The sequence below is a fragment of the Pongo abelii genome, chromosome 22, assembly GCF_028885655.2.
Source record: "Pongo abelii isolate AG06213 chromosome 22, NHGRI_mPonAbe1-v2.0_pri, whole genome shotgun sequence".
NCBI classification, from domain to species: Eukaryota; Metazoa; Chordata; class Mammalia; order Primates; family Hominidae; genus Pongo; species Pongo abelii.
The window spans coordinates 39891678-39917355 of NC_072007.2; the positions used below are offsets into that span (position 1 = coordinate 39891678).

Below are 25678 nucleotides of genomic sequence, written 5' to 3' on the forward strand. Positions count from 1 at the left end.
ATGGTGTCTATAATAAGAATTCAAGGTATTATCCTTCTCCCTACTCAATAAATAATGCTGGGATAACTTGCTAGCCATATGTAGAAGAATAAAACAGGGCCCCTATCTTTCACCATACACAAAAATTAACTCAAGATGAATTAAAGATTTAAGAGTAAGACCTCAAACTACAGAAATTCTGGAAGAAAACTTAAGGAATACCATTCTGCACATTGTTTTTGGCAAAGAAGTCATGACTAAGTTCTCAAGAGAAATTGCAACAAAAACAAACATTGACAAGTGGGACCCAATTAAACTAAAGAGTTTCTGCACAGCAAGAGAAATTATCAACAGAGTAAACAGACAACCCACAGAATGGGAGAAAATGTGTGTAAACTATGCATCCAACAAATGTCTCATATTCAGAATCTATAAAGAACTTAAATCAACAAACAAAAAAAACAAATAACCCCATTAAAAAGTGGCAAAAGATGTGAACAGACACTTTTCAAAAGAAGACACAGAAGTGGCCAATGAACATATGAAAAAATGCTCATCCTCACAGATTATCAGAGAAATGCAGATGAAAACCACAAGACACCATCTCACACCAGTCACAATGGCTATTATTAAAAAGTCAAAAGACACAGATGTTGGTGAGGCTGTGGTGTAAAGGGAACACTTATATACTGTTGGTGGGAATTTAAATTAGTTCAGCCACTGTGGGAAGCAGTCTGAAGATTTCTCAAAGAACCTAAAACAGGACTGCCATTTGGCCCAGGAATCCCATTACTGGGTATATATCCAAAAGAAAATCATTCTTCCAAAAAACCCACACACTCATATATTCATTACAGCACTATTCACAATAGCAAAGGCATGGAATCAACCTAGATGCCCATCAGTGGTGGATTGGATAAAGAAAATGTGGTACATATACACTACAGAATACTATGCAGCCATAAAAAAGAATAAGCTCATGTCCTTTGCAGCAACATGGATGCAGCTAGAGGCCATTATCCTAAGTGAATTAACACAGGAACAGAAAACTAAATACCCATGATCTTACTTATAAGTGAAAGCTAAACATTGGGTACACATGGACATAAAGATGGGAACAATAGACACTGGGGACTACTAGAGGAGGCAGGAAAGGGCTGAAAAAGTACCTATTGGTATGTGTGCTCACTCACTGCATGGGTGACAGGATCATTCGTACTCCAAACCTCAACATCATGCAATATACCCATGCAACAAACCTTCATATGTACCCTTTAATCTAAAACAAAAGTTGAAATTATTAAATATTGTCCTTTTAGCTATTTACATATGCAAATCCTCCATGATATGAAAGACTTTATGGTGGGGTTCAGCACAGTGCTACCAGGAAAGAGTTATTTTGGCAGGGCCTTTGCACTGGCTGTTCCCTCTGCCTGATGTCTGAAATGCTCTCCCCAGGTATTTACATGATTTGTTTTTTATCCTCTTTAAATTTTTACTCAAACGTTATTTTCTAGAGCACTTCCCTGTTATCCTTACATAAAATTGTAAACCCCATCTCTACTGTCAGTCTCTTGAATACCGTTTGCTGCTTTATTTTTCTTCATAACATTTTCTTCTATCTATCATACTAAATATTTACCATATATTTTGTTCATTGAGAAACAGACTGTGGATTCCATGAAGTGAGATATTTTTGCATGTGGTTTATCCCCAGTACTTAGGATAATGCCTGGCAGTAAATGTCTATGAAACAAGGGAATTTATTTATCTATCTAGCTATCTAGTTTTCTATCTGTCATCTAGCTGTCTACCATTTATCTGTTTAGCTGTCAACTATATTCACTATTTATCAACCATCTATCTAATCGATCATCTACCTATCATCTCTCTATCTAATCTATCATCTACTTATTTATCTATATCTATCTAATCTATCATTTACCTATCAGCTATTAGGTTGGTGCAAAAATAATTGCAGTTTTTCCACTACTTTTAATAGCAAAAATGCAAATACTTTTGCACCAACCAAATATCTATCATGATCTATTTTCTATCATCTATCTATCCTCTATCAATCATTTGTCATTTATCTACCAATTGTCTATCATCTACCTATCTACCATCTGTCTATTAATATCTATCATCTACCTATCACGATCTATTATCTATTTATCTATCTGTCTACCTGTTTATCTCCTTGTCTGTCTGCCTGCCTGCCTATCTAATATCTAAAAGAATATACACTAAGACATTATCTGTGATAGTTTTTCTGGATATTTTTGTTTATGTCCTTACACTTTTCTTCATTTTAACATTTTCTAAAGAAAGCAATCTTCTTTTTAAACTATATAAAAATAAAACTTTCAAACAATGTATTGCAGAAGCCATTCAGATCTCAGGAAAGGGCACCCATAGTATGGCGTATGCAGGTATGTGCTGTCTTGACTATTTTCCCCAGTATTTCAGAAAATATCACCTGAACCAAACGAATATAAACTTTGGGCCAGTTTAGTTAAGGACAAGTTAAAATAGAGAAGAGAGACAGGCAAAACTATAAAGTAGGTTTTTCTTAATCATTCACAAAATAAAAGCTAAGCAGAATGGGTGCTTTTTGTTTTTTTTTTTTATGTTTTGCCACTGAAATTTGAATTAGCACTTGCTTATTTGGATTCAGCTCTCTATGCTGACTTTGTAGGTAATCGCTTAACCAAGCATAAGAAAACACTTTGAAATCCCACTCTCTGTGGCATGCAATATTCAATGCTTTTGTTGTCTTTTAAGAGAGCCAAACTTAAAATGTGCTATGATTAGTTTAAAGTAAGAAACAACATTTTAAGTCATTATTAGCCACTAACACTGTTGGTGCTCAGAACATGACACCCCAAAATATGGCATCTTGGCATGCTGACTACTTTGAACTGAAAAAGACTGGAAAGGTCTCAGAAACAAGGTCTTTCTGACTTTCTCCTGACCCCCGGTATCCTACCCCTCTTAATCCCCTGACGTGAGTCATACAAAGTAGAATTTCCCTTTCCCAAGTGGAGCATAGAAACTAGAACTCCCCTCCCCCAAAGCGAGATATAAAATCTAGAAAGATTCTCTTTTCCCTTGAAGACTCTCATTTCATAGGGGTCCTGCCCCATGCTCAGGAGGAAGGAACACTGAACAGAGATTCTAAGAAGAATCCGAACACACAGGCCTTGCTGGGCTTTCCCCCTCAGCCTATTACCACTGATTCTACCCTTTTGTCCAATCACATTTCCATGTGTTGTTCATTCTTCATGGAATCTAAGCAATGAGTAGACAGTTTTCCCTAGGTCTTTGGTCTTCATTTCTGAAGCCTCCTGAGTCATGTAAAACTTTGGTTAAACAAATTTGCTATGATTTTCTCTTGTTAACCTGTCTTTTGTTATGGGGATGTCAGTTGTGATTGTTATGATGGGTGAGGAAAGGTATTTGTTCCCCCAACACCTCTTTGAAAATTTGTTTATCCAATGAACCAGAACATCACCTGGCAAATCCCACAGAGATAATGAGACAAAGGACTGACACATATGACACGTATTGATGAGGAAGCCAGGAGGGCCAGTGAGGAGGAAAAAAGGGCATGAAAACCCAGAAACCAAAACGACAGAGTTGTGGATGTGAGCTGAACCCACTTCATATGTGGACAAAATTACAATCTTAGTTTTTAGCTCAATTGTCTTATCTTTTAAGGCTATAGCAGGGGTGAATTAGAGCCAAAAGGCCAAACCTAGCCCAGCATATATTTTTGCAAACAAAGGTTTATTGGAACACACTGGATCCATTCATTTACATATTGTCCGTGTGCTTGCTTGCTACTTTGTCAGAGTGGAGTGGTTTTGACCAAGACCCCCGTGGCTATAAAGCCTCAGCACTTGGCTCTTCATGGAAAAAGTTTGCTGATCCCTGCTCTCCAGGAATCGCTGTGGGTGCATTTCCCTGAGATAGGCTTTGAGAAGGCAGAAACTGCTGAATATGCCGCACACTGCAGTTGAGGTTCAGCTTCTCAGCTCTTTTTGCTGTATGTGAAGTGACAGCCAGGTTTCCACCAGGGTCTAATGAATCATGAGGGGAGGTCTAATGAATCATGAGGGGAGGTCCAATGGGCAGCAATTTCTCATTGCCTGGGTTCACCTCTGGATGTGGGAATCAGCGACAAGTAGGTGACTAACGGGAAGGACATCCAGGAAAGAGAGAGAAGAGAGATGAGGCGAGACGAAACTTTATTCCTCCTAAGAGTTCTCCAGAGTCTTTCGACATTTTAACTACTAGAGGACAGAATTCTGCTTGCTAGTATTTAGCGAATTGAATTTTGTCCTTAGAGACGTGCACACTGCTCCCATTGACTTCAATGGGAGTAATGGGCCATTTGGTTCCGCGACATCTGTGTTGGCTTCAGGCTATTTAACAAACTCCTAAACAAATCCCAATAAAGTGCTATTTAATGGGTACTTAATTCTGGTGTAGGGGTGGGTGCTAAGCACACCTAAGTCCTTTCTTTTCCTTTAGGTTTACTAAGTTTCCTCCTTTTTATGGTGTGATAATTACTAAAGGCAAGAACCCTGAGTCAAGCAGTATAAAACCCACTCACAGTCACAAGGCTTCTGCTTTTATTGATCTCAGTTGGCCTGTTTATTCTCTGGGTTCCAATTTAATGGCTCAATTGATTATTCATTTACATTTTTAACATCTTTGTGGGCAAAAATCATTTTAACTTGAATCATCTCTCAATGGGTGACATATGAAATCATTTTGGATTGTCAATTTCAACAAGTATCTATTGAGTTACTGAGCACAGGTGAACTTGACAAAGATGAAAAGGACATTTCAGTTTCTTGTAGAAGATGATGGAAACGATAGTTTGGTGTTTGCTTTGAAAAATGGATGTCACATATGTGTGGCTCACCTGACGTCAGAGAGTGGTTAGAATATCAAATTTTCTGTCATTTACTTACTAATTATATTTTGTCTAAATACAATTTGAAATCTACAATGCCCAGGTCTTTAGTAGAACTCTTTCTTAAATTAAATCCAGGAGTTTCAATATTATTCATTGGTATGTTTTCCTTTTAGATGGTCCAGCTTTGCTGTAGAAATGATGAGAGATGATTATACTACAGAGTTCACAACATAATGAAATATAGCTTGATTTTATGAGCTCACAAAATTTCCTGTTTAGCAAAAGTAGGCAACATGCAAGATCTAACCACACTTATGTTTACAACATGATATTCTTTTTCAAAGCCCTTTAAAATATGCGTGTGGATTTGATTAGATCATGATTTATTCCTTCGCAGCAAGCAGGTAAAGTTCTAAAAATATGGCTGCTTGTAGCTTATTCTTCTTGATAGGACTGTTTTGAATACAATATTTATAAAATATATACCCACTCACTTAGAATCTTCACTTCTTTCTAAAATGAGATGAGGCACAAGAAAATACATAAGTGCATATTTCCAACCACACTCGTCACTTTTATCTGACAATACAAAATGGAACCAGAGTTTAACATCAAAAAGGAGGCACGTATTCATCCTTTGAGGAATAGTAAACTGCTAGTGCTTGGCCAAAGGGGCAGTGGAAAGCGAAATCGTATTGCAAAGTTTGACAGTGTTTCACTTTACTAACTTTCACTTGTAATTTTCATAATCTTATTACAAAATGTATAGATCAAAGAAAGCAACTCATTTCAACTCTTGGAGAAAAAAAAAATTCAGACAATCAATGGTATTATTCTATCCATGTGGAATTACTAAACTCTTTCCTCTATGTCAGGTTTATGACAGGTAGCAGATTATAAACATAAATAAGATAAAATTAGGATGCTTAGAAATTTCCAGTCTTACAGACATGTAAACAGACTTGAAATATTACTTGAGGTTCAGTGCTTTTGCTTCCAAAGTGCTAGTGAACCCTCTGGTGGCCTCAGAGAGCTTTAAGGAAGAGGGAAATTTGCATGCGGTAATGGAGAATGAGGGAGTTCACCACCGTGAAGGTCGTGCAAAGGATCATCCAAAGTGAGGGGCCAGCCTCAGAAAACAGGAGTCAGGAGAACATGGGGATATTGAAGAAATGATAGACTCTTCATCACAACTCATGTGAGAGTATAGGCAGTGAGGGAAGCTAGTGCCTGGGTTAATGAAAATGAAAATGGCTGGATGATGAAGAGTTTTGAATTAGAAGAAATTTAACTTTATTATGTGGACAATGGAGGGTCACTGCCTGACTTTAAATAAAAAGGGGCCTGAACTCTGAAAAATTCTGGACAATAAGCAGAAAGCAGAGGGGTGGTGCCAGTAAAAGAAAGTTCAAATGGGAGTGTGTCAGAGAAAGTGGCTGATGAGGACTGGACTCCAAGCAGGCATATTTCCATCCTGCACCCTGAACAAGCAAGTGGAGCAAGCTTTATTAAGCACTCATCAATGGGGATTCATAGTCCCTTTCCCATGACATAATCCACTCTATTGGTAAAACCTCTAAATGAATTCCTCTTTGTTAACTTACATTAGAAACTTTTCTAAACATTTACATAGCTACTTATCAAGTTGGAATCATATTCCATGGTCATTTTCAATTGTGGTCATAGTCTTATTAGAGCTGGAAAAATGAAAATACATGTTTAATATTGTGATTGGATTATAACATATATTGATAAGGTGATATTTCTTTAAAAAAAAGTTCCCCTATATTTGATGATAAAAGGATCATTAGAAAGGATCAACAAACAAAAAGAAATGTGAATTATATACATATGCATTGTCAAATTACTTTAGAATATTCAGTTAGCTTTATATAAAGGAGCATTTTTATGTGCTCCATCTGATGAGTTTAATGCCTATTTGATACTTTCATTCTCTTTGTTCAGAGCCGACATGGTCAGGTGGGGTCTTGTGTGAGTCCCATACCTGTGCTGTCTTCATACACCACGGTCACTGTTTTCCAGTTGTAATAGAGGACCAGATCCAGGATCGCCCTGCTGATAGCTGCATAATCTGGGTAAAGGTTGATGTAAAACAAATCTTTGTTGTCCACCGAGGGGTGTTTCCAGCGGGTCTGTATGTGTGGAACTTCGAGAGCATTGCAAATAGACTGCACAGCACTGACGGAGGAGCTATGGGAAGGGCCAAAGAGAGCAGCCACACCAAGAGCCAGCTGGTCACATGCTGATGCCCAACGACAAGGAGAGGATGGGGAGGGAGAGCAGGGAAAGGGGGAGAGAAAAAGAGAGTTCTATGAATTTAATTTTTTCTTTCATGATTCCTCTTTTTAACGCAACTATTGAAAAATCTTTTACAATCCCTGTCTGTATATTGAGGAAATATGGTTGGTCCAACTTCCAACTTTCTTGAGCTACTAATATACTGATAGATGTAAACTTAGAACTGATTAGCAATATACCACAAGGCCAACTCCCTGCTGGTCTCACTTTATTACCTTTAATCAGATGGAGTCTAAATCCCTTGCTTGGTATGGTGTTACCTGAAAGCACTCCTAGTTTCCAACAAACCCTTTGTCAACGAATGTTGTATGAATTAAGTTCTGTCATGCAGCAGGGTTGCATTGAAAATATTAATGTGGTTATAAAATTAATGTAGAACCTGTGGATAACTACAAAGTACTTTAGCTTCTATCTTTCCAAAACTCAGAAAGAAGTTCCAGGTTAATGAAATACTGCTAAAGAATGTTCATAAGCAGTGCTGATGTCTAATTAATTTTCGAATAATGAAATAGCATAGCTTAAAGGGATCTCAGAAGACATTTTGTCCAACCCACTCACTTCATAGACAATGGAGAGAGTCATGGCCACTGGACAGGAGCTTTAGCTCAACATCAGGCCTCTTTCTACCCCAGTGTCAGCTGACAGGTAGCCTAAATAAATCAAGTCAGTATCTATTGAAAAAGTTACTTATAACATAAATGTATTTTTCTCATTATAAGAATATAAGCACTCACTGAGAGAATTTAGAATATTTAAAATGTAAGGATAAAAAGGCTCTGTGATTAATCCTATCATTTTGGAATAATATCTACTAATATTTGGGAAAATTAGAATCATTGTATAAATACAGTTTGATGTATTGCTTTCTTTAACACTATAGCATGTCTGTTTTTCAAGTCATTACAAATTCTCCTAAAGCATATTTTTAGTGTCTGTAGAATAGACCATTCCGTAGGTGTGTCATCATTTATTTAAACATTCCTATAGTATTAAACATTTGGCTCATGCCTGTAATCCCAGCACTTTGGGAGGCTGAGACAGGCAGATCACTTGAGGTCAGGAGTTCGAGACCTGCCTGGCCATCATGGTGAAACCCCATCTCTACTAAAAGTACAAAAATTAGCCAGGTGTGGTGGTGTGCACCTGTATCCCCAACTACTTGGGTGGCTGAGGCACAAGAATTGCTTGAACCTGGGAGGCAGAGGTTGCAGTGAACTGAGATAGCACCACTGAACTCCAGCTGGGGTGACAGAGCGAGATTCTGTTTCAAAAAGCAAACAAACAAACATCCCCCAAAACATTTAAGCTGCTCCTAATTTTTGGCTATTATAAATAATATTATAGCACTTACCTTAGCTCTTATATTTTTCTCTGCATCTTATGCTACTTTCTAAGAGTAGATTTAAAGAAGTTAAGTTACCAGTTATAATTAAGGGGTATAGATAGTTTGAAGTCATTTGAAACATTAACCAAATTCCCTTCCAGAAAGGTTGGGGCAGTTTGCCCTCTACAGCCATGTAAAATAGTGTCTATTAATCTTATGTTGGCAGGAATTAAATAAAAGCTTAAACACACTTTCAAATTTATATTTTAATTCTACAAATTTAGAGCTGTCATCAGATAATTAAATGTCAAATTAGCTAAATTAATACATAAAATTGTATTGAATAATATCATTTTACAAATAAAAATAGTTCGAAAAATGATATGGCTCTGTAGTTACCTGCCTTAATTCAGACAGAATAACTGATACAACTTTGATAGCCATATTGCAGGTATCTAACGAACAGCAAATATTTACAAGAAAAACTTTCTGCTACTTTGCTCTTTGGTAGTGAATTACTGCATTAACTATGAAGATGTACAGTTTTGTGCATTACGTGCTGGAAGTGTAAACTGTCATTGTCTTCAGAAGCTTATTTTCTGGTTAGGTTTTCATTATTTAGCCACAGAAAATGAGAGTGTGGGAGTGTGTGAACTGTTGGTCTATCCAACATAAGCAATGGATTGAGATTCCTGTTAATATTTAGCTCTGGGATACTAATATTACTTGACAGAAAATCAATCCTTTTGAATTCTGTTTGCCAGCAAATTACCAGTTTTAAGACGCTCTGGGGGTGTTTAATTGACAAGTATGCCAGGTACTTTGGACCACAGGAAAGCTTTCAATTTTTATGTGGCTAGAGTTCCATTGCTAAATGTGGTTGGCTTTCTACAGTATTTGCTCAACAATGTGTAGGACTGTTTGTGTCTGTTTGCATAGGTGTATGTGTGTAAGAGAGAGAGATGAGAGAAAGAAAAGTGATAGATCTATCTCTACATTATAGAGATAATTTATGTGAGGATAATGATAGACTGGATTAAGAAAATGTGGCACATATACACCATGGAATACTATGCAGCCATAAAAAATGATGAGTTCATGTCCTTTGTAGGGACATGGATGAAATTGGAAATCATCATTCTCAGTAAACTATCGCAAGGACAAAAAACCAAACACCGCATGTTCTCACTCATAGGTGGGAATTGAACAATGAGAACACATGGACACAGGAAGGGGAACATCACACTCCGGGGACTGTTGTGGGGTGGGGGGAGGGGGAAGGGATAATATTAGGAGATATACCTAATGCTAAATGGCGAGTTAATGGGTGCAGCACACCAGCATGGCACATGTATACATATGTAACTAACCTGCACATTGTGCACATGTACCCTAAAACTTAAAGTATAATAATAATAAAAAATAAATAAATAAATAAATAAAAACAAAAAAAAATTTATGTGAGGATAGCTTGGAAACTTTAAAATGCTGTATAAATACACAGTTTTATTATTCGTCCATAGACAATTTTGACCTAATATGATATCTCAAAGTCTACCCATCTTTAAAAAGAAAATATTTTTATACCTAAGTCATGCCATAGATATAAAAATATTATGTTGTTAATTTTTGTTGTTTTGTTTTTGAGATGAAGTCTCGCTCTGTCACCCAGGCTGGAGTACAGTGGTGCAATCTTGGCTCACTGCAAGCTCTACCTCCCGGGTTCATGCTATTCTCCTGCCTCAGCCTGTGGTAGCTGGGACCACAGGCGCCTGCCACCATGCCCGGCTACTTTTTATTGTATTTTTAGTAGAGACAGGGTTTCACCGTGTTAGACAGGATGGTCTCGATCTCCTGACCTCGTGATCCACCTGCCTCAGCCTCCCAAAGTGCTGGGATTACAGGCACGAGCCAGTGTGCCCTGCTATGTTGTTAATTTTTTATCTGTGCTCCTAAGAAAATAGGTTTTACATTTTGTTGGCAAAGAACACTAGAATTCTTGCAGAAGGCTGTATCAGGTGGACACAACCTATGATCTAACTAGATTAATTCTGTATGGAAACAACCAGCATTTAGTTACCTGGAAATCAGCATAAACATGGTGTTCATTGTATTTCATTTATTTGTGCGTATTTAGTAGGCAAGGATTCTTCTCTGAGGCGAAGAACCCCTCCTAATCTGGGGTGATGAGTGGCCTTTGTTTCCACATAAACACATTTATTTAGTGACTAGATAGTGTCCCTGTTAGAAGCCAACCCTCAACTATACGGAATGTGATCTTACTTCAAAGACTTGTCCTAATATTGTCTAGAAGATGTCTAAACAAGCCCCACAATTCCGAATGAATCTTTCCGTGAGAGAAACCTTGCAGCCAACATATGAATTAGATTACTTTTTAGGCTAGGCACTTGGCTTCAGTTCAGAAGAAAAAGAGGATCGGATGTAGACGTTGCTCTCACAGGTTTAATCTTCATATTTCTATGATTTTGTGGAAAAGAGTAAAAAAAGGTTGAGAGGATGCTAGGTAAACTCAGTAGTTTGCCACCTGTTAAAATTCAGGGTGTGAGTTATGTGTGTCCTGGGCATTTCCACATGCTCAGTGGATGTGACCTTCCACAGTGTTTTATTTGACTGCACCGCACGATTTCATGGTGGTATCTCAGCTTCAGGAAGGAAAACAGATCAAGCTTGACATTTTCCATTCACAGCTGAACTAGTTAATCATAGAGTGGAGGGCACTGAAGGGTAAGCTCATCAGAAAGGCCCAGAAAACAGTGCTCGGCAACGTCCATTAGGTTAGTTCAGATTGCATTGATCAGTGACATCAAAGACCCAGATTTCCCGTGACTCATTTGCACAAAGATGCCCGCTTTAAAAGAGGGCAGGTAGCAAAAAGAAGGTGACTTGGAGAGCAGACATATCACCCAAAGAAGCTTTTAAAAGTGGGAAAATAGTTACCTCTCCGCGAGGCTTCAAAACTATCAAAAAGGTTAATTCTCTGGATGTCATAGGTTAATGTGGTGTTAGGCATCAGGGTTCGGTTTCTGTTAATGCTGGTGACTGCAAACTTGAAAGCTAATTCTTCAACATTAACAGGCTCATTTTCCACTGTTTCAAAAATCCCTCCTGCAGAAGCAAAAGAGATGCATGAGAAGCATTAGTCACATGGTTCACATGTAATTTTTTTTTTTTTTTTTTTTTGAGACGGAGTCTCGCTCTGTCACCCAGACTGGAGTGCAATGGCACGATCTTGGCTCACTGCAACCTCCGCCTCTGGGTTCAAGCGATTCTCCTGCCTCAGCCTCCCGAGTAGCTAGGATTGCATGTGTGCACTACCATGCCCGGCTAATTATTGTATTATTAGTAGAGACGGGGTTTCACCATGTTGGCCAGGCTGGTCTCGAACTCCTGACCTCAGGTGATCCACCCGCCTCGGCCTCCCAAAGTTCTGGCATTACAAGCATGAGCCACCACACCCGGCCAGCAAAAAGAAGAATGTAAATATACAAATAAAAGACCCCAAATGATAAATAGTGGAATGGTCAGAGCAGATCCCAAATCCAGGGCTAAAAGTGAAGTTTATCAGCATGTGCCACATGCAGATAAATAGGACTAACTGTATATGTATGCTTAAGATTTTAAATCCAGTGTTGGACTGTATACCATCTCTCAGATGGCAAATGTATTCCAAATATTTAGTGGCATAAAAGTGTAACTGATAATATGGTGGAGAGCGATTTTCTGTGATGTGGACAAGAATTGCACCGTGCTTGACCTAAACATAATTTGAGCTGTATCCTTGTAGAACCATTCTTCTTTAAAATGAAGATCTTTCTATTCAGAAGCCTACATTCCAGACTCTAAGGGGATCATGCAGAGTCGATGGGATCAAAATGACACGTACATACTGTTAGATTTTTCAAGATAAAAATGTCCTTTTTTGTGCTTCATGGCTCAGAATTCTGAGATCATATTCTAGTACTTTCCAAAGTGCATAAGAATATTCAAAGAACTGTTTTTTTTTTCTTTTCTTTTTTTCTTTCTTTCTTTTCCTTTTTCTTTTTCTTTTTAGAAACTGTTTAGTCCAAAGCAAACCTGCATCTGGTAACTGAAGAAATATGTCCCTTCACTGAGCAAGTGCACATGTGCTAGGTAGGCTCTGGTGTCTTAAACATGAGGATCTCACTGCAAGTAACAGTACAAAATGTTAGTGCTTAAAGCCTCATCAGAGAAGGTAGCTCTGATTTTGCTTGAGACATTGATGTTTGATAGAGACAATGTAAGTGTTGTTAACTGTACAGTTCTTAGATGTTTTTTGAGAGATGTCCTAGGATTATTAATAGACACAGGGCCTACAGTGGAAGCTTTCTTAACCCATCTCCATTTAAGTTACTCCTTGATTGACCAATACTCCTCATTTCTTTTGAAAATACATGTTAACTGATGCTCATGGAATGCTAAATACTTGTAACTTGCAGGCTAACTATATATATATATATATATATATATTTTTTTTTTGAGATGGAGTCCTGCTCTGTTGCCCAGGCTGGAGGGTAGTGGTGCAATCTTGGCTCACTACAACCTCTGCCTCCCAGGTTCAAGCGATTCTCCTGCCTCAGCTACCTGAATAGCTGGGATTACAGGCATGCCTGGCTAATTTTTGTATTTTTAGTAGAGATGGAGATTCACCATATTGGCCAGGCTGGTCTCAAACTCCTGACCTTGTGATCCGCCTGCCTCAGCCTCCCAAAGTGATGGGATTACAGGCATGAGCCACCGTGCCCGGCCCAGGCTGCTATTTTTTATCTATTCTCACGATTGAGTGATCCCTTACCAAAAGTCAGTTGTAGGTTTTACCTAACTTGTCTATACTAGATTGATTTACAAGTGCTCTCAGCTCTCTCTCCATTCAAAGGGGAAAAAAAAGAATATAGAAAAAGTCTGAAACGAGAATCAGAAATACTCATCATGTGCATGATTTATGTGCATTTTTTGTTAGAAAGGGAACTCCAATGGACAGACTCTAATTCAAAGAAATTACCCTGATCCTACTTTGAAAAAAGTGCAATAAACAAATACACATCTGTAATGTTCCTGCTGAAATAACTTTATTAAATAACTAACTACAGTGCTGGGTTGTGAAAGCTAAGATGGTTTATAGTGAATTATTTTGGCTCCTTTTGGAAATATTTCTGGCTTTTGTAGACTGATAATATGGGGCATTCAGGTATAGATAATTTCCCTGGCTTCTGAGAAATCATAGTTGAAAACTATATGACAATACACCTACTATGTACCCACAAAAACTGAAATTAAAAAAAGGAAAATTACATGATAGAGTTATTCGGTAATGTTAACCTTTACCTAAGGAGCCATTTAAGACCTTTATTTGAAATGAATGTAAGGAAAAATGTTGCTGTTCAAGTGAATTTGTGTTTTACTTTTGTCAGACAATGGTAGGGAGAGACTTTGGAGTTGATTTTCAGTTTCTCTCAGAAATGTTGGTGGATACTCAACAGTGAGATGACAAGATGATGAAAAAGACACTTGGTCACCAGAAGGTGGACATAAGGCCGTCTTACTGCCACCATCTAGGTGACCCATACAGAGGGCTGCCTGGTGATAGGGCTTCCACAGTAATTATTAACAATGACTTGTTTACTTGTCTATCTCCTCAGCCCCACAGGGAGAGCCCACATGTAGAGAGACTGTGTCTTACTCAGAATCAGCATCCTTGGGGAGACCAAGGCATCTTTAAGGTGTTCAGGCTGCAGCTATTTAGGGGAAAAGTCAATCACTGGCATGGATGTGAGCACCATTAATCTGTGTAGGGTAGGCTGCTTGGAGGAAACAAATACCTGAATAGGAAACAGAAATTCTGAATTTTGAAACCTGATCTACCTACTTCCTCTTTGAGAAGGATTTTTAAGTATCAGAAAGAAAATTATTATGAAATAGCTCTTTTACATATGTTTAATTACACTTTATAACATTCAAGGCAGGAGGTTTTTTTTTTCCCATTTTTATAAATGAAAAAGTGAACAAGAAGATTACACATTACATTCTGCTTATTCAAAGTCACAGTCTTGTCTGGGACTGACTCAGGTGTCTGAATCTCCAAAAAATATAAATGTTTTCATTTCATCAAGTTATTTCTGTTGTTCTTTATCTCATATATGTGAGCTAATAATGTTGTCTTGCTTCCCTTGGAGAATTGCTCTATAAAGCAATGAGAAAATGTAATCAAAGTGCCCTGAAAACTCAAAAATTCCCTAGAAATAAGTTTTTTTATTATTGTACCAGGATAATGGAAATAAAAAGAGGAGTTGGCACCAACTGGTGAACTGACTACTTGCCTCAAAATTATTCTTTTGCTATATAGTTGTCTATCAAATAAGGTTTAAGGGAATTACAAGTGTTTTCGTTATGTGCTTGGGTAGTGTGTAGGTGAACTGTTTTGTCACTTTCAGAGCAATTTTTTTTTCATTTTTTCATCAAACAGGCATTATGAATGGTGTCATTAGCTCAAGACCCCATCACACTCTCTTTCTCCAAGAGAGGGTTGCTGATAAATGCCAAAAATCTACTGTGGTATGAGGTATATAGAAAGCTGGAGATGTACCAAAAAAGTGAGATCTGACAGAAACAGGAGAAAGTTATTAATAGGAGCCAGACCATTACCTCACATGTGGGCAGACTGTTTAAGGATCAGTCACTTCCTCCCTCCTTCTCCTCCCCATAGCTTCAGATACAACAAAACGAGATGTAGAGTCTTTAATAAGCAGAATAAAGGGGCACATACGTTGGGGCCCTTGCATAATTTTCTCCTTCCGTCTTTCCTTCTCTCCTTCTTGTTCTCTCTTTCCCTTTCTTTTTTTCCTTTCCTTTCCTTTCTCTTTTCTTTTCTTTCTTTCTTTCTTTCTTTCTTTCTTTCTTTCTTCTCTTTCTTTCTTTTCTTATTTCTTTTTCTTTCTTTCTCTTTCTTTCTTTCTTTCTTTCTTCCTTTCTTTCTTCCTTCCTTTCTCTTTCTTTCTTTCTTTCCTTCCTTTCTTCCTTCCTTCCTTTCTTTCTTTCTTTCTTTCTTTCTTTCTTTCTTTCTTTCTTTCTTTCTTTCTTTCTTTCTTTCTCTCTCTCTCTCTCTGCCTCCCTCCCTTCCTCCATTCCTCCCTTCCTCCCTTTTTACTTCTTTTATATAATAATTGTGAGTGTGAGCTGTCAATGAGACGTCTGAAGGTTTTAGGGGTCTTCCTGTTGTGAACCTCTGGCCTCATTCATTTGGAGGCCCATTGGTTTGAGATGAGAAATTCTTACCTTGTTCATCCCTCTGTTCCTCTTCCTGTCTCTGTCTCTTATTTGAGCTGAGCTGACTTCTACACCTAACAATGCTGTGGACCATGGAAGGGTTAGGAAATTGAAATAAAAATCTAGCTTAGGCTCAAGGAAGAGAGGCAAAGTTGTCCCCTCTCCTTATATTTTTGAAATTTCCCAAGCCAGGGCAGTGGGTGAAGGGAGAAAGCAGGACTCTGAGAGCTCAGGATGAAGGACAAGCTTTTTCATTCTGCTATAATTCTTGAGAGAAGTAGTGCATGGCAGATGGAACACAGGAGGGTGAGAAACCTCAAATTCGGCAGGCCTGGGTTGTCCACCTTCTCTTTCATTGTTCATGTGTACCTGAAGCATGAGAAGTATTGTTAAACTATTTTTTGTCCTTTCTATGTCGTAGATCAGTTTGAGGGAGTACAGATCACGTGCCAGTCTTTATAGACTGGAAATGGTTGGGCAGTAATCCTCTGTCTGATCATCATTAGGAAGCTTGATCAAGGGTCAAGGTGCATGCTTAATATCCACCTCCCCAGCCTCTTCTCCACCTCACCCACCATTGTCCAAGCAAAGGGTCGGAAAGTGAAAGAAGCTGGGCTTTTTTTTTTGAGTAATGAGTCTGTCTTCTTATGTGAATATTTGTGCCATTTAAAATGATAAGGGTAAAATCATACTGCTTGTAAATACCAGAATAGATAAGAATTCTGAAAAATTAATGCTTTTTTATTAATACATGTTCGTATTTAGGATTTACTTATGAGGACCTTGTCCTGATTGCTCCCACTGTACTTTTCCGGGAAGCATAGATGTTGGTACAAATAATGCTGATGCTAAACTGGTCTGTCCTTCATACTCTGTGTTCCCTCACCTGAGACAAGGTGCCCCATATGGTCACTAAACAAAGGGTATGAGAAAATAATGCCTGTGCCTACATTCTGGAGTAGCTTTGAAACTCAGACACAACTTGCTTTTTTGGTAAGTCACTGTTATGGACGGAATTGCATCCTCCCTCAAATTTATATGTTGCAGGCCTCACCCCTGGATCCTCAAAATGTGACTGTATTTGGAAATAGTGTCTTTAAAACAGTGACTAGGTTGCAATGAGGTGGCTAGGGTAGGCCTTAAACCACTCTGACTGGGCCTTATAAGAAGGAAAAAGCTGGACACACAGAGATATACCAGGGACTTGTGCACACGGAGGAAAGGCCATGTGAGGGCCCAGCAAGAAGGAGGCCATCTGCACGTCATGGAGAGAGGCCTCCAGAGAAACCAAACCTGCCAACACCTCCATCTTGGACTTCCAGCCTCCAGAACTGAGAGAAATTGTCTGTTGTTTAAGCCACCCAGTCTACGGTCTTTTTTGTTTGTTTGGTTTTTTGTTTTTGTTTTTACAGCAAACCTAGCATAGACTAGTACATTTATCAGCATCTTTTTTTTTTTTTTTTTGAGATGGAGTCTTGCACTGTCACCCAGGCTGGAGTGCAATGGCGCCATCTCGGCTCACTGCAACCTCCAGCTCCTGGGTTCAAGCAATTCTCCTGCCTCAGCCTCCCTAGTAGCTGGGATTACAGGCATGCACCACCACAACTGGCTAATTTTTGTATTTTTAGTACAGAGAGGGTTTTGGCATGTTGGTCAGGCTGGTCTTGAACTCCTGACCTCAGGTAATCCGCCCGCCTTGGCCTCCCAAAGTGTTAGGATTACAGGTGTGAGCCACCATGCCCAGCCAACATCTTCTTCCTTTTTTTTCCCAAGGGCTTTGAAATTGAAAATAATTTTAAAGGAACTCACATATATTCAAGTAATATTCTCTTCTAACAAGATTGTGACTTTACAGCACAGTAATTTAAGATAAGCCAAGAGGAATTCGCTTGAAATCTTGGTTTAGACAGCACAGTTCCGTCACCACAGGAGCATTTCTGTCTGTTTTGGGTAGACTCTTGAACCAGTGAAGTGCAGCGAAGATGTAGGCAGTTGTGTTTTGTGACTACCTAAACACAGATGGAAGCCACAGCTGGCAACATCCTGTGCACCCAGCAGGTGGCCTTTAAGGGGGGATGATGGGTGCAATGAAGGGTTGCCATAAAGGATTTTGGGTTGTGCCACATTAATTCCATCTAGACTTACAGGAGAATTGTTCTCAATCACAATTCTACAACTGCTGGGTCAACAACATAATCATTGTAGGCAAAGGGTAACACTTAGAGAAGGCTAAGGTCAATGATGTGCTATTTGTGAAGACACCCAAGGTAAACCCACAGCAATGGCTTCCAAACTTTCCCTTAATCCCACACCACATGGAGAGAATCATAATGTCAAAGGGGTGGAATTCAGCAATCTTAATATGAAAAAAACCATGCCTGGCTCTAGGTCTTACTGACTGACCTTTTTTTAGGTTCCAAGGATACTTCCTAACCTGCTTTTCAATCACTGTTTCCATGGAACAGGGAGCTATCCGAATCAACTCAGTGTAACATGGTGGAAATTGAAGCCATTGTTGTGGGTAAGAACCTTAAACAGAGACAATTCCACTGTTGCCTACTGATTCCATCTGTCTCTAGATGAGGCCTGTGCTGAGATATTAGTGAAAGTATTAAATTTACCCTCTTCTTCCCAAAAGGAATTTCAGACGATGTTTCATTGTGGCAGAGAATCCATCTCATTTAATGATGGAAAAAACAAAAAAACCACAGGAAAATAATGGTTTTCTATTTTATTCCTCTCAAAGGAATATATTGTTCTGACTCAACTTACCTTGTAATGGTAAATATATTCCAATGATAACCATTTCAGAAATGCAATAAAATTACAATCCACCTATATTTACTTGTTGTTGTTGTTCTACTTCATTTCATGGTTATATATATCATGTCCATGATTCTACTGAATAACTCACTCATCCAATGATTTGTTCATTTATTTCCTCATTTATTTGTAAAATGCCTAGCCAGATACTGTGTGAGGCACTGGGATGTGCCAGTGAGCAAGAGATACACATCTGACTTTTGGAGCTTTTATTTTAGAAGGGGAATTGGTCATGAACAGGAAGACAGGCATTGACATGTCAGAGTGAGAGGCGAGAAAAGTGCTTGCTGGGAAGGCAACTTTTGAGCAAAAGCCTAAAGATAATGAGAAAAGCACTCTGAAGATACTGGGAGAAGAGCGTTGCAGCTGGGGGAAATATAATGTCTAAGGTGGGAGCAGCCTAATGCTATTTTTGAGGAAGTGTGAGGCTGAAGTCGGGTGAGCTGGGCTTGGACTGGTAGAAGATGAGCTCAGAGAAGTGATGGGTGGATTGGAGCAGATCACAGAGGGCCTTAAGGGCCATCACAGGGCTGTGGGCTTTATTCTGGGTGAGATGGGAAACCACTGGCCATCTTTGAGCAGAGGAGTGAAATGATCTGACATACTTCAAGAGAATCAAGCTGGCTTCTGTATTAAGAATAGACTGAAGGGAGGAGAAGGGCAAGAGCAAAGCACGGGGAGATCTGCCCTTGGAGCTGTTGCAATAACACTATTGCAGTAAGAGTCTATTTCAATAATCCAGGTGAAAGATGATGATGGCTTTGTACAAATTAGTGGGATTGGGATGTGACAAAAAGTGGTTGAATTCTAGATAAAATCTGAAGGACTTTGGCAGGACTTGCTGATGACGCATAAGTGAGAGGAAGGGAGTCGAGGATAACATCAGGTTTTTGGCTTGAAATTGCCATTGACCAAGATGAGGAACAATGCAGGAGGTACTTGACTTGCGAAATGATTCTTTTGTGGTGCCTATTAGAAGTCCAAGTGAAGCCATCATCCTTAGCAAACTGATGCAGGAACAGAAAACCAAAGGCTACGTGTTCTCACTTATAAGTGGGAGCCAAATGATGAGAACACATGGACACATAGAGGGGAACAACACACATTGGGGCCTATTGGAGGACAAAGGGTGGGAGGAGGGAGAGGATCAAGAAAAATAACTAATGGGTGCGAGGCTTAATACTTGGGTGATGAAATTATCTGCACAGCAACCCCCCATGACACATATTTACCTACGTACAAAACTGCACATGTACCCCTGAACTGAAAATGAAAGTTTTTTTAAAAACAAGTCCAAGTGGAGAGGCCAGCTGTGGAGTTAGATATATCAGTCTGGATCTTATGGCAGAGAGGTTGGGCCTAGAGATAGAAATTTGGGAGTCACCACCATAAAGGTGGCATTTAAAGCCTTGAAACTGAATGGCATCACCCAGGAGTAAGTGTAGATTTAAAGAGGCAGATGGGTCACTTGAGGTCAGGAGTTTGAGACCAGACTGGTCAACATGGCAAAATCCCATCTGTATTAAAATACAAAAATTAGCCAAGCATGGTGGCACGCACCTGTAATCCCAGCTACTCAGGAGGCTGAGGCAGGAGAATCGCTTGAACTCGAGAGGCGGAGGTTGCAGTGAGCCGAGATCGCACCACTGCACTCCAGCCTGGGTGAGAGAATGAGACTCCATCTCAAAAAACAAACAACAAAACAATCAAAACCAGACAGAGACTGGAGTGATGCAGCCAGAAGCCAAGCAATGACTGAAGCCACCAGAAGCTGGAGGAAGCAAATAAATGAATTTCTCCCAGAGCCTTCAGAGAAAATAAGACCCTGCCAATACCTGGATTTCAGACTTCTGGCCTCTGGGATCTGTGAGAGAGTAAATTTCTGTCGTTCTAAGCCACCGTTGACGGTAATTTGTGATGATAGACACAGGAAACTAATGCAGTATCTCAATTGTCTTCAGAAAGTTTTTATATTGGTCACTTTTAATTATTGCATTTCTTTCCTCTTTGTGAAATGTTATTTTATTCAGTTCTTCAAATAGCAATTTTTAACTCTGTAGCATGATTTTGCAAATATGGCACATAGTTGTACTGTACAACACATTGAGTTTTTATGTTTATGATATTTTCCTATTCTGAATGTGACAGTGCCAAGGTACTGTATGTATTCTAACAAAGATCACTTGCTCCCTTAACTAACTTCTATGTGCCTGTTGTGACAATCTGTGAGGTCATCCAGGAAGAAAGGTAAAACCATTAGCTGACAATCAAGACATGGAAAGCGTTTGTAGTGTTGACTCCTGTTTTGCATTCCTGTGGAATAATAACCATTCCAGAAGCTATCAATAGAAAACAAGATGGCAATTTGATCTATTCCTTTGCTGATAGCTGCTCCTTAAATATACAATATTCTATTGCCTCTCTTTATTGCCACATCCATAATTCTAGTTTATTACATCATAAGCAATTTACTATAGGCCTATATTTACTGCACCTTTAATTCCAAAGCTACAGATTTAAATTCTAAGATTCCCTTAGATAAATGCTCTCTTCCTCACTCAGCTTTCCTATTTTTGTTTTATCTTTGGAGCTCAACACATTCTTGGTAAAGATCCCATGCTAGATGGATTTGGATGGGAAGCAGGTGTTTCTTGACCTGATGGAAAGTGAATGGACAGAAGAGATTGGATTTTTACCTTTCAGAAAGTCCCAGCCAAGAACAGAGCTGTGGTTAAGGACAAGGACAGCTTCAACTGTGAACTGGCTCTAACTCAATCTGCTGTAACTGCCTTCAGATATTAGTATCATTTGAGGAGGGAGAACGGGGTTTGATGTCACCCTTGAGACAATAACCACATCCAGGCTCACTCTTTGATGCCTTAAAGAGATTTACATTAATTCACTAGGAATGGCCTTTGAGGAATAAGAAAATATGTAGCAAGGAATTACGGATGTACTTCAGAGGGTAGCTAGTAAGAGAAAGGCCGTGGATTATGGGCAGTTTAGTAAATACTATTAGTAATTTTCCTTAATAAATTTGTGTTGCACTATAAAAACTACCCAAAGCCAAAGTTACTCTTATTCCAGTGTTATTCAACACTCAGTTTAACTCATAAAACATTATTAGCCATCTATTAATATCTAAGACTATGCTAGGAGGAGTGGAAAATACAAACATGAAAGATGCTTGATTCCTGCCCTCAGCAGAGCTTCTAGTCTTTTGGGACATGTTGCATTACTGGTGTAGAGTACAGAAAAAGGAAGTAGGTATAGCAGTCAATTATTCTATCAACAAAGCAAAAAGCCTGCTTTTTGTCTCCTCCTATGTGGAATCTTTCCTGATTCCTCCAGCCAAAGGTGAACTCTCCCTTTCTTTTGGTAACATAAAATCTACTACATATTTCAAGGAATTTATTTTGGTATAAAATAAGCCTACATCCTGCTCTGCCTGTTCCTTGAAGATCAGGACAGTGTTTATTGAAATGTGCCTTCTCCTTCAGAGCTAAATACAGTGATTTGGTCATAGTATGTTGTCCCCAGTAAATGGTCCTTCAGTTGAACTTATTCTCCTCCTTGTGCCTTAACACTATGCCTCACAAAGTAGTTCGTTCTGCCAAGAGAGAGGCCTTCGAGATACATAGGAAAGATGGAGGGTGGTTATTGAGGTCTGTAGTGAGACTGCCTGACTTTTTCCATGACTGTCTTTTTAGCAGTGATTTCTCACTCTCTCCCAACAATCATGGCCCATTGTCCCCAAGCACTTGCAAAGCTTACTTTTCATCAGGCTGCCAGCCCCTTAATATCATGGAGGTATGGCTCATCTCCTGTTCAACAGCAGATTTCAGGCAAGAACCAGGAATATTGCCAAAGAAATCATGCCAAACTTTTATTCTTATGAAAGTCTGTGATCACTTTGATGTCTCTTGACAGCAGTTATAGTTTTAGCTTTTAACGTCTCATTTAAATGACGCATATTCATGCTGAAGAGCTCATGATTCTATTTATCTCTTTATTAATTAAGTGAATGGAATAAGACAAGTTCACAACCTGTGGTTCCAGGGAAGCTATATTATGTGTTGCATCCCAATTTTCTAGTTTTCTTCTTCTGTATTTCTGTTGTTTCTCAACCTGAAATTTCTTGCTGAGAAGAAGATATTGCTGTTAAAGATTAGAACTGATGTTTAAAGCCAAAATAAATGGAGGTTCACAGCTCCCACGGAGCAGTATCTACTGATGTGTGTGCATATATGTTGCCCATGAGATCTTATACATAGAGAGTTTAGTGGTCAAATATGCTTGGGAGGCACTGCTTCATTTCATCCTTCTTAAAAATTCACACCACACAATAACATTTGTCTCTCAGAAGTCCTTCAGCAAAGAAAACAATTTGAGTGTTTAACTCAGTATCCCCCAAATTCATTTGATGATAGGACAGTTTTCCTTGTGATTGTGACATGCAGTGGAATTGTTGTCTTAAGAAACACTTTTTGAAAAGTTTGATCCATAGATTTACTCTCTTTGGGACTGACTAAAATAATTTGCAGTCTTAAATATTGTTCTTGTGCTCATTTTAATGAAAAGTTAGACGTCAGGTTCTCGATCAGAAATAAAACCTCTAATTATGACACTACTTTTTATCTAATTCATATCAGATTTATACCATCAAATCTTACCTCATCTTTTCATTTACAAAAATACCTAAGCATTAAGATGGTTTGTATGTCTATGAAAAACAGCATCTTTTAATCAATCATATCTCACAGATATGTTGCTGGTAAGGTGCATGTCCTTGACATTTAATGTAAATATTTAAAATGCATTCGCTATATTCTTTTCTTTCTTTCTTTCTTTTTTTTTGTGAGACGGAGTCTTGCTCTGTCACCCAGTCTGCATTGCAGTGATGCAGTCTTGGCTCACTGCAACCTCTGGCTTCCGGGTTCAAGTGATTCTCCTGCCTCAGCCTCCTGAGTAGCTGGTACTACAGGTGTGTGCCACCACACCCAGCTAGTTGTTGTATTTTTAGTGGAGATGGGGTTTGCCATGTTGGCCAGACTGGTCTCAAACTCCTGACCTCAGGTGATCTGTCCGCCTTGGCCTCCCAAAGTGCTGGGATTACAGGCATGAACCACCGTGCCTGGCCTCTTCTTTTTCTTTCTTAATATTTTCCATTTGGTTTTTAAAACATCTCTGTATATTTCTAACTGTTTCAGTATTTGAAAATTTAAAAATAAACCCATCCTTTTAATAATATTTTTCATTTACTGATTTAAAAAATTGTGCAAAATGATACACTAGGCAACAACAGTGTTGTAGAACATCTAAAAAGGTTACAGAATCTCGGATGTAAGCATTTACACATTTACCAGACACTTTTCCTTTGAAGTGTCTGATTGAAACTCTGTATTTATTATTGTTCATAAGTTACCCCAGAATCCAGAAGGTAGTTCTGTTACTAATACCTTCCTAGATTGCTCTCAGTTTCTCTAAGATCCAAAACTTTAAAATGAACTGAGAGTTTGCATTGTCATGAATAATGAATGAGTTCGATGAAAGTTATTTCTCAGAGAAAATTTCTTTGTGAAGTAGTTAGGTCCCAGATGAAGAGAGATAAGCTTGACTAATACAGATATCCAAGAAAGCTTCAAGTTGATCGAAAATAAAGGACAGTTAAACGTCATATCACAGAGGGATCTGTGTTAGGAATGCGGCAAATAAGAACTTTTGGAAATACACACCATTTATTTTTAAATTAGTAACATCTGAAAGTCCACTTGACTGTCAATGCATATATTTTAAAATATGCTGCACTCTGTGAACTCCCACAATGGATATTCAAGGCATTTTTTTTTTCTTTTTTCTTTTTTTTTTGAGACGGAGTCTCGCTCTGTTGCCCAGGCTGGAGTGCAGTGGCGCAATCTCGGCTCACTGCAAGCTCCGCGTCCCGGGTTTGCGCCATTCTTCTGCCTCAGCCTCCCGAGTAGCTGGGACTACAGGTGCCCGCCACGACGCCTGGCTAATTTTGTGTATTTTTAGTAGAGACGGAGTTTCACCGTGTTAGCCAGGATGGTCTCGATCTCCTGACCTCGTGATCTGCCAGCCTCGGCCTCCCAAAGTGCTGGGATTGCAGGCTTGAGCCACTGCACCTGGCCTATTCCAGGCATTTTACTTTCTGGTGTGTCCGATGTGTGTGGAGACATTTTTTATTCTAAATAATTTTATTTTAAAAGCACACATACAATTATAAATTGGGTAATACATTGACAGAAAGGGGAAAAAACAAGACACAACCATAACACTGTGAAACAATCACTATTAACAGTTTGGTGAATTTCCTTCTATTCTTTTCCTACACACACCTGAATTTTCTCTGAAATAGTTAAGATGACTCTATCTGGCTTTCTTTCTTTCTTTCCCTTCCTCCCTCCCTCCCTCCCTCCCTCTCTCTCTCTCTCTCTTTCTTTCTTTCTTTTGAGACAGTGTTTCACTCATGTTGCAAAGGCTGGAGTGCAATGGCACTATCTCAGCTCACTGCAACCTCTGTCTCCTGGGTTCAAGCGATTCTCCTGTCTCAGCCTCCCGAGTAGTTGGGCCTACAGGGGTGCACCACCACACCCAGCTAATTTTGTATTTTTAGTGGAGACGGGGTTTCACCATGTTGGCCAGGCTGGTCTCTAACTCCTGACCCGCCTCGGCCTCCCAAAGTGCTGGGATTACAGGCGTAAGCCACCGCGCCTGGCCTGACTCTATCCTATTTTCTCCTGTCATTTTCACATAGGTACCTCTTTCTGAACATAATCCACCTATTTAATGGCTGCTTAATATTTCATTGTCTGGATATGTCACAGTTTTCTTAACCCCACTTTTTTGGGTAAGTTGTTGTCGGTTCTTCACTGTTATACATTCTATTATGATTGACATTAAGCGCTTTTCGTGTTTTTACTTGGAGAGAGTAAAATGCCTTGTAATTATGAAACATAAGGTATAAACAGTTTAGGCTTTTATTA

The 25678-nt window shown here is 39.0% G+C and overlaps 1 protein-coding gene across 11 annotated transcripts in view; it reads right to left on the reverse strand.

Annotated features, from left to right (window-relative positions):
* Positions 1 to 25678, reverse strand: part of GRIK1 (glutamate ionotropic receptor kainate type subunit 1) — a 404073-nt gene that overhangs the window by 143678 nt on the left and 234717 nt on the right. For 6 of the 11 annotated variants that reach the window (XM_063720803.1, XM_063720802.1, XM_002830595.4 and 3 more), the window contains exons 2-3: positions 11508 to 11675; positions 6912 to 7169 (exon numbers count right to left, since the gene is read on the reverse strand). The exons of 2 other annotated variants lie outside the window; for them this stretch is intronic. In XM_063720803.1, the coding sequence (XP_063576873.1) occupies positions 6912 to 7169; positions 11508 to 11675 (426 nt within the window). The remainder of the gene's footprint in view (positions 1 to 6911; positions 7170 to 11507; positions 11676 to 25678) is intronic. 3 more of the 11 variants (XM_054542881.2, XM_054542879.2, XM_054542880.2) reach the window with 1 other exon arrangement.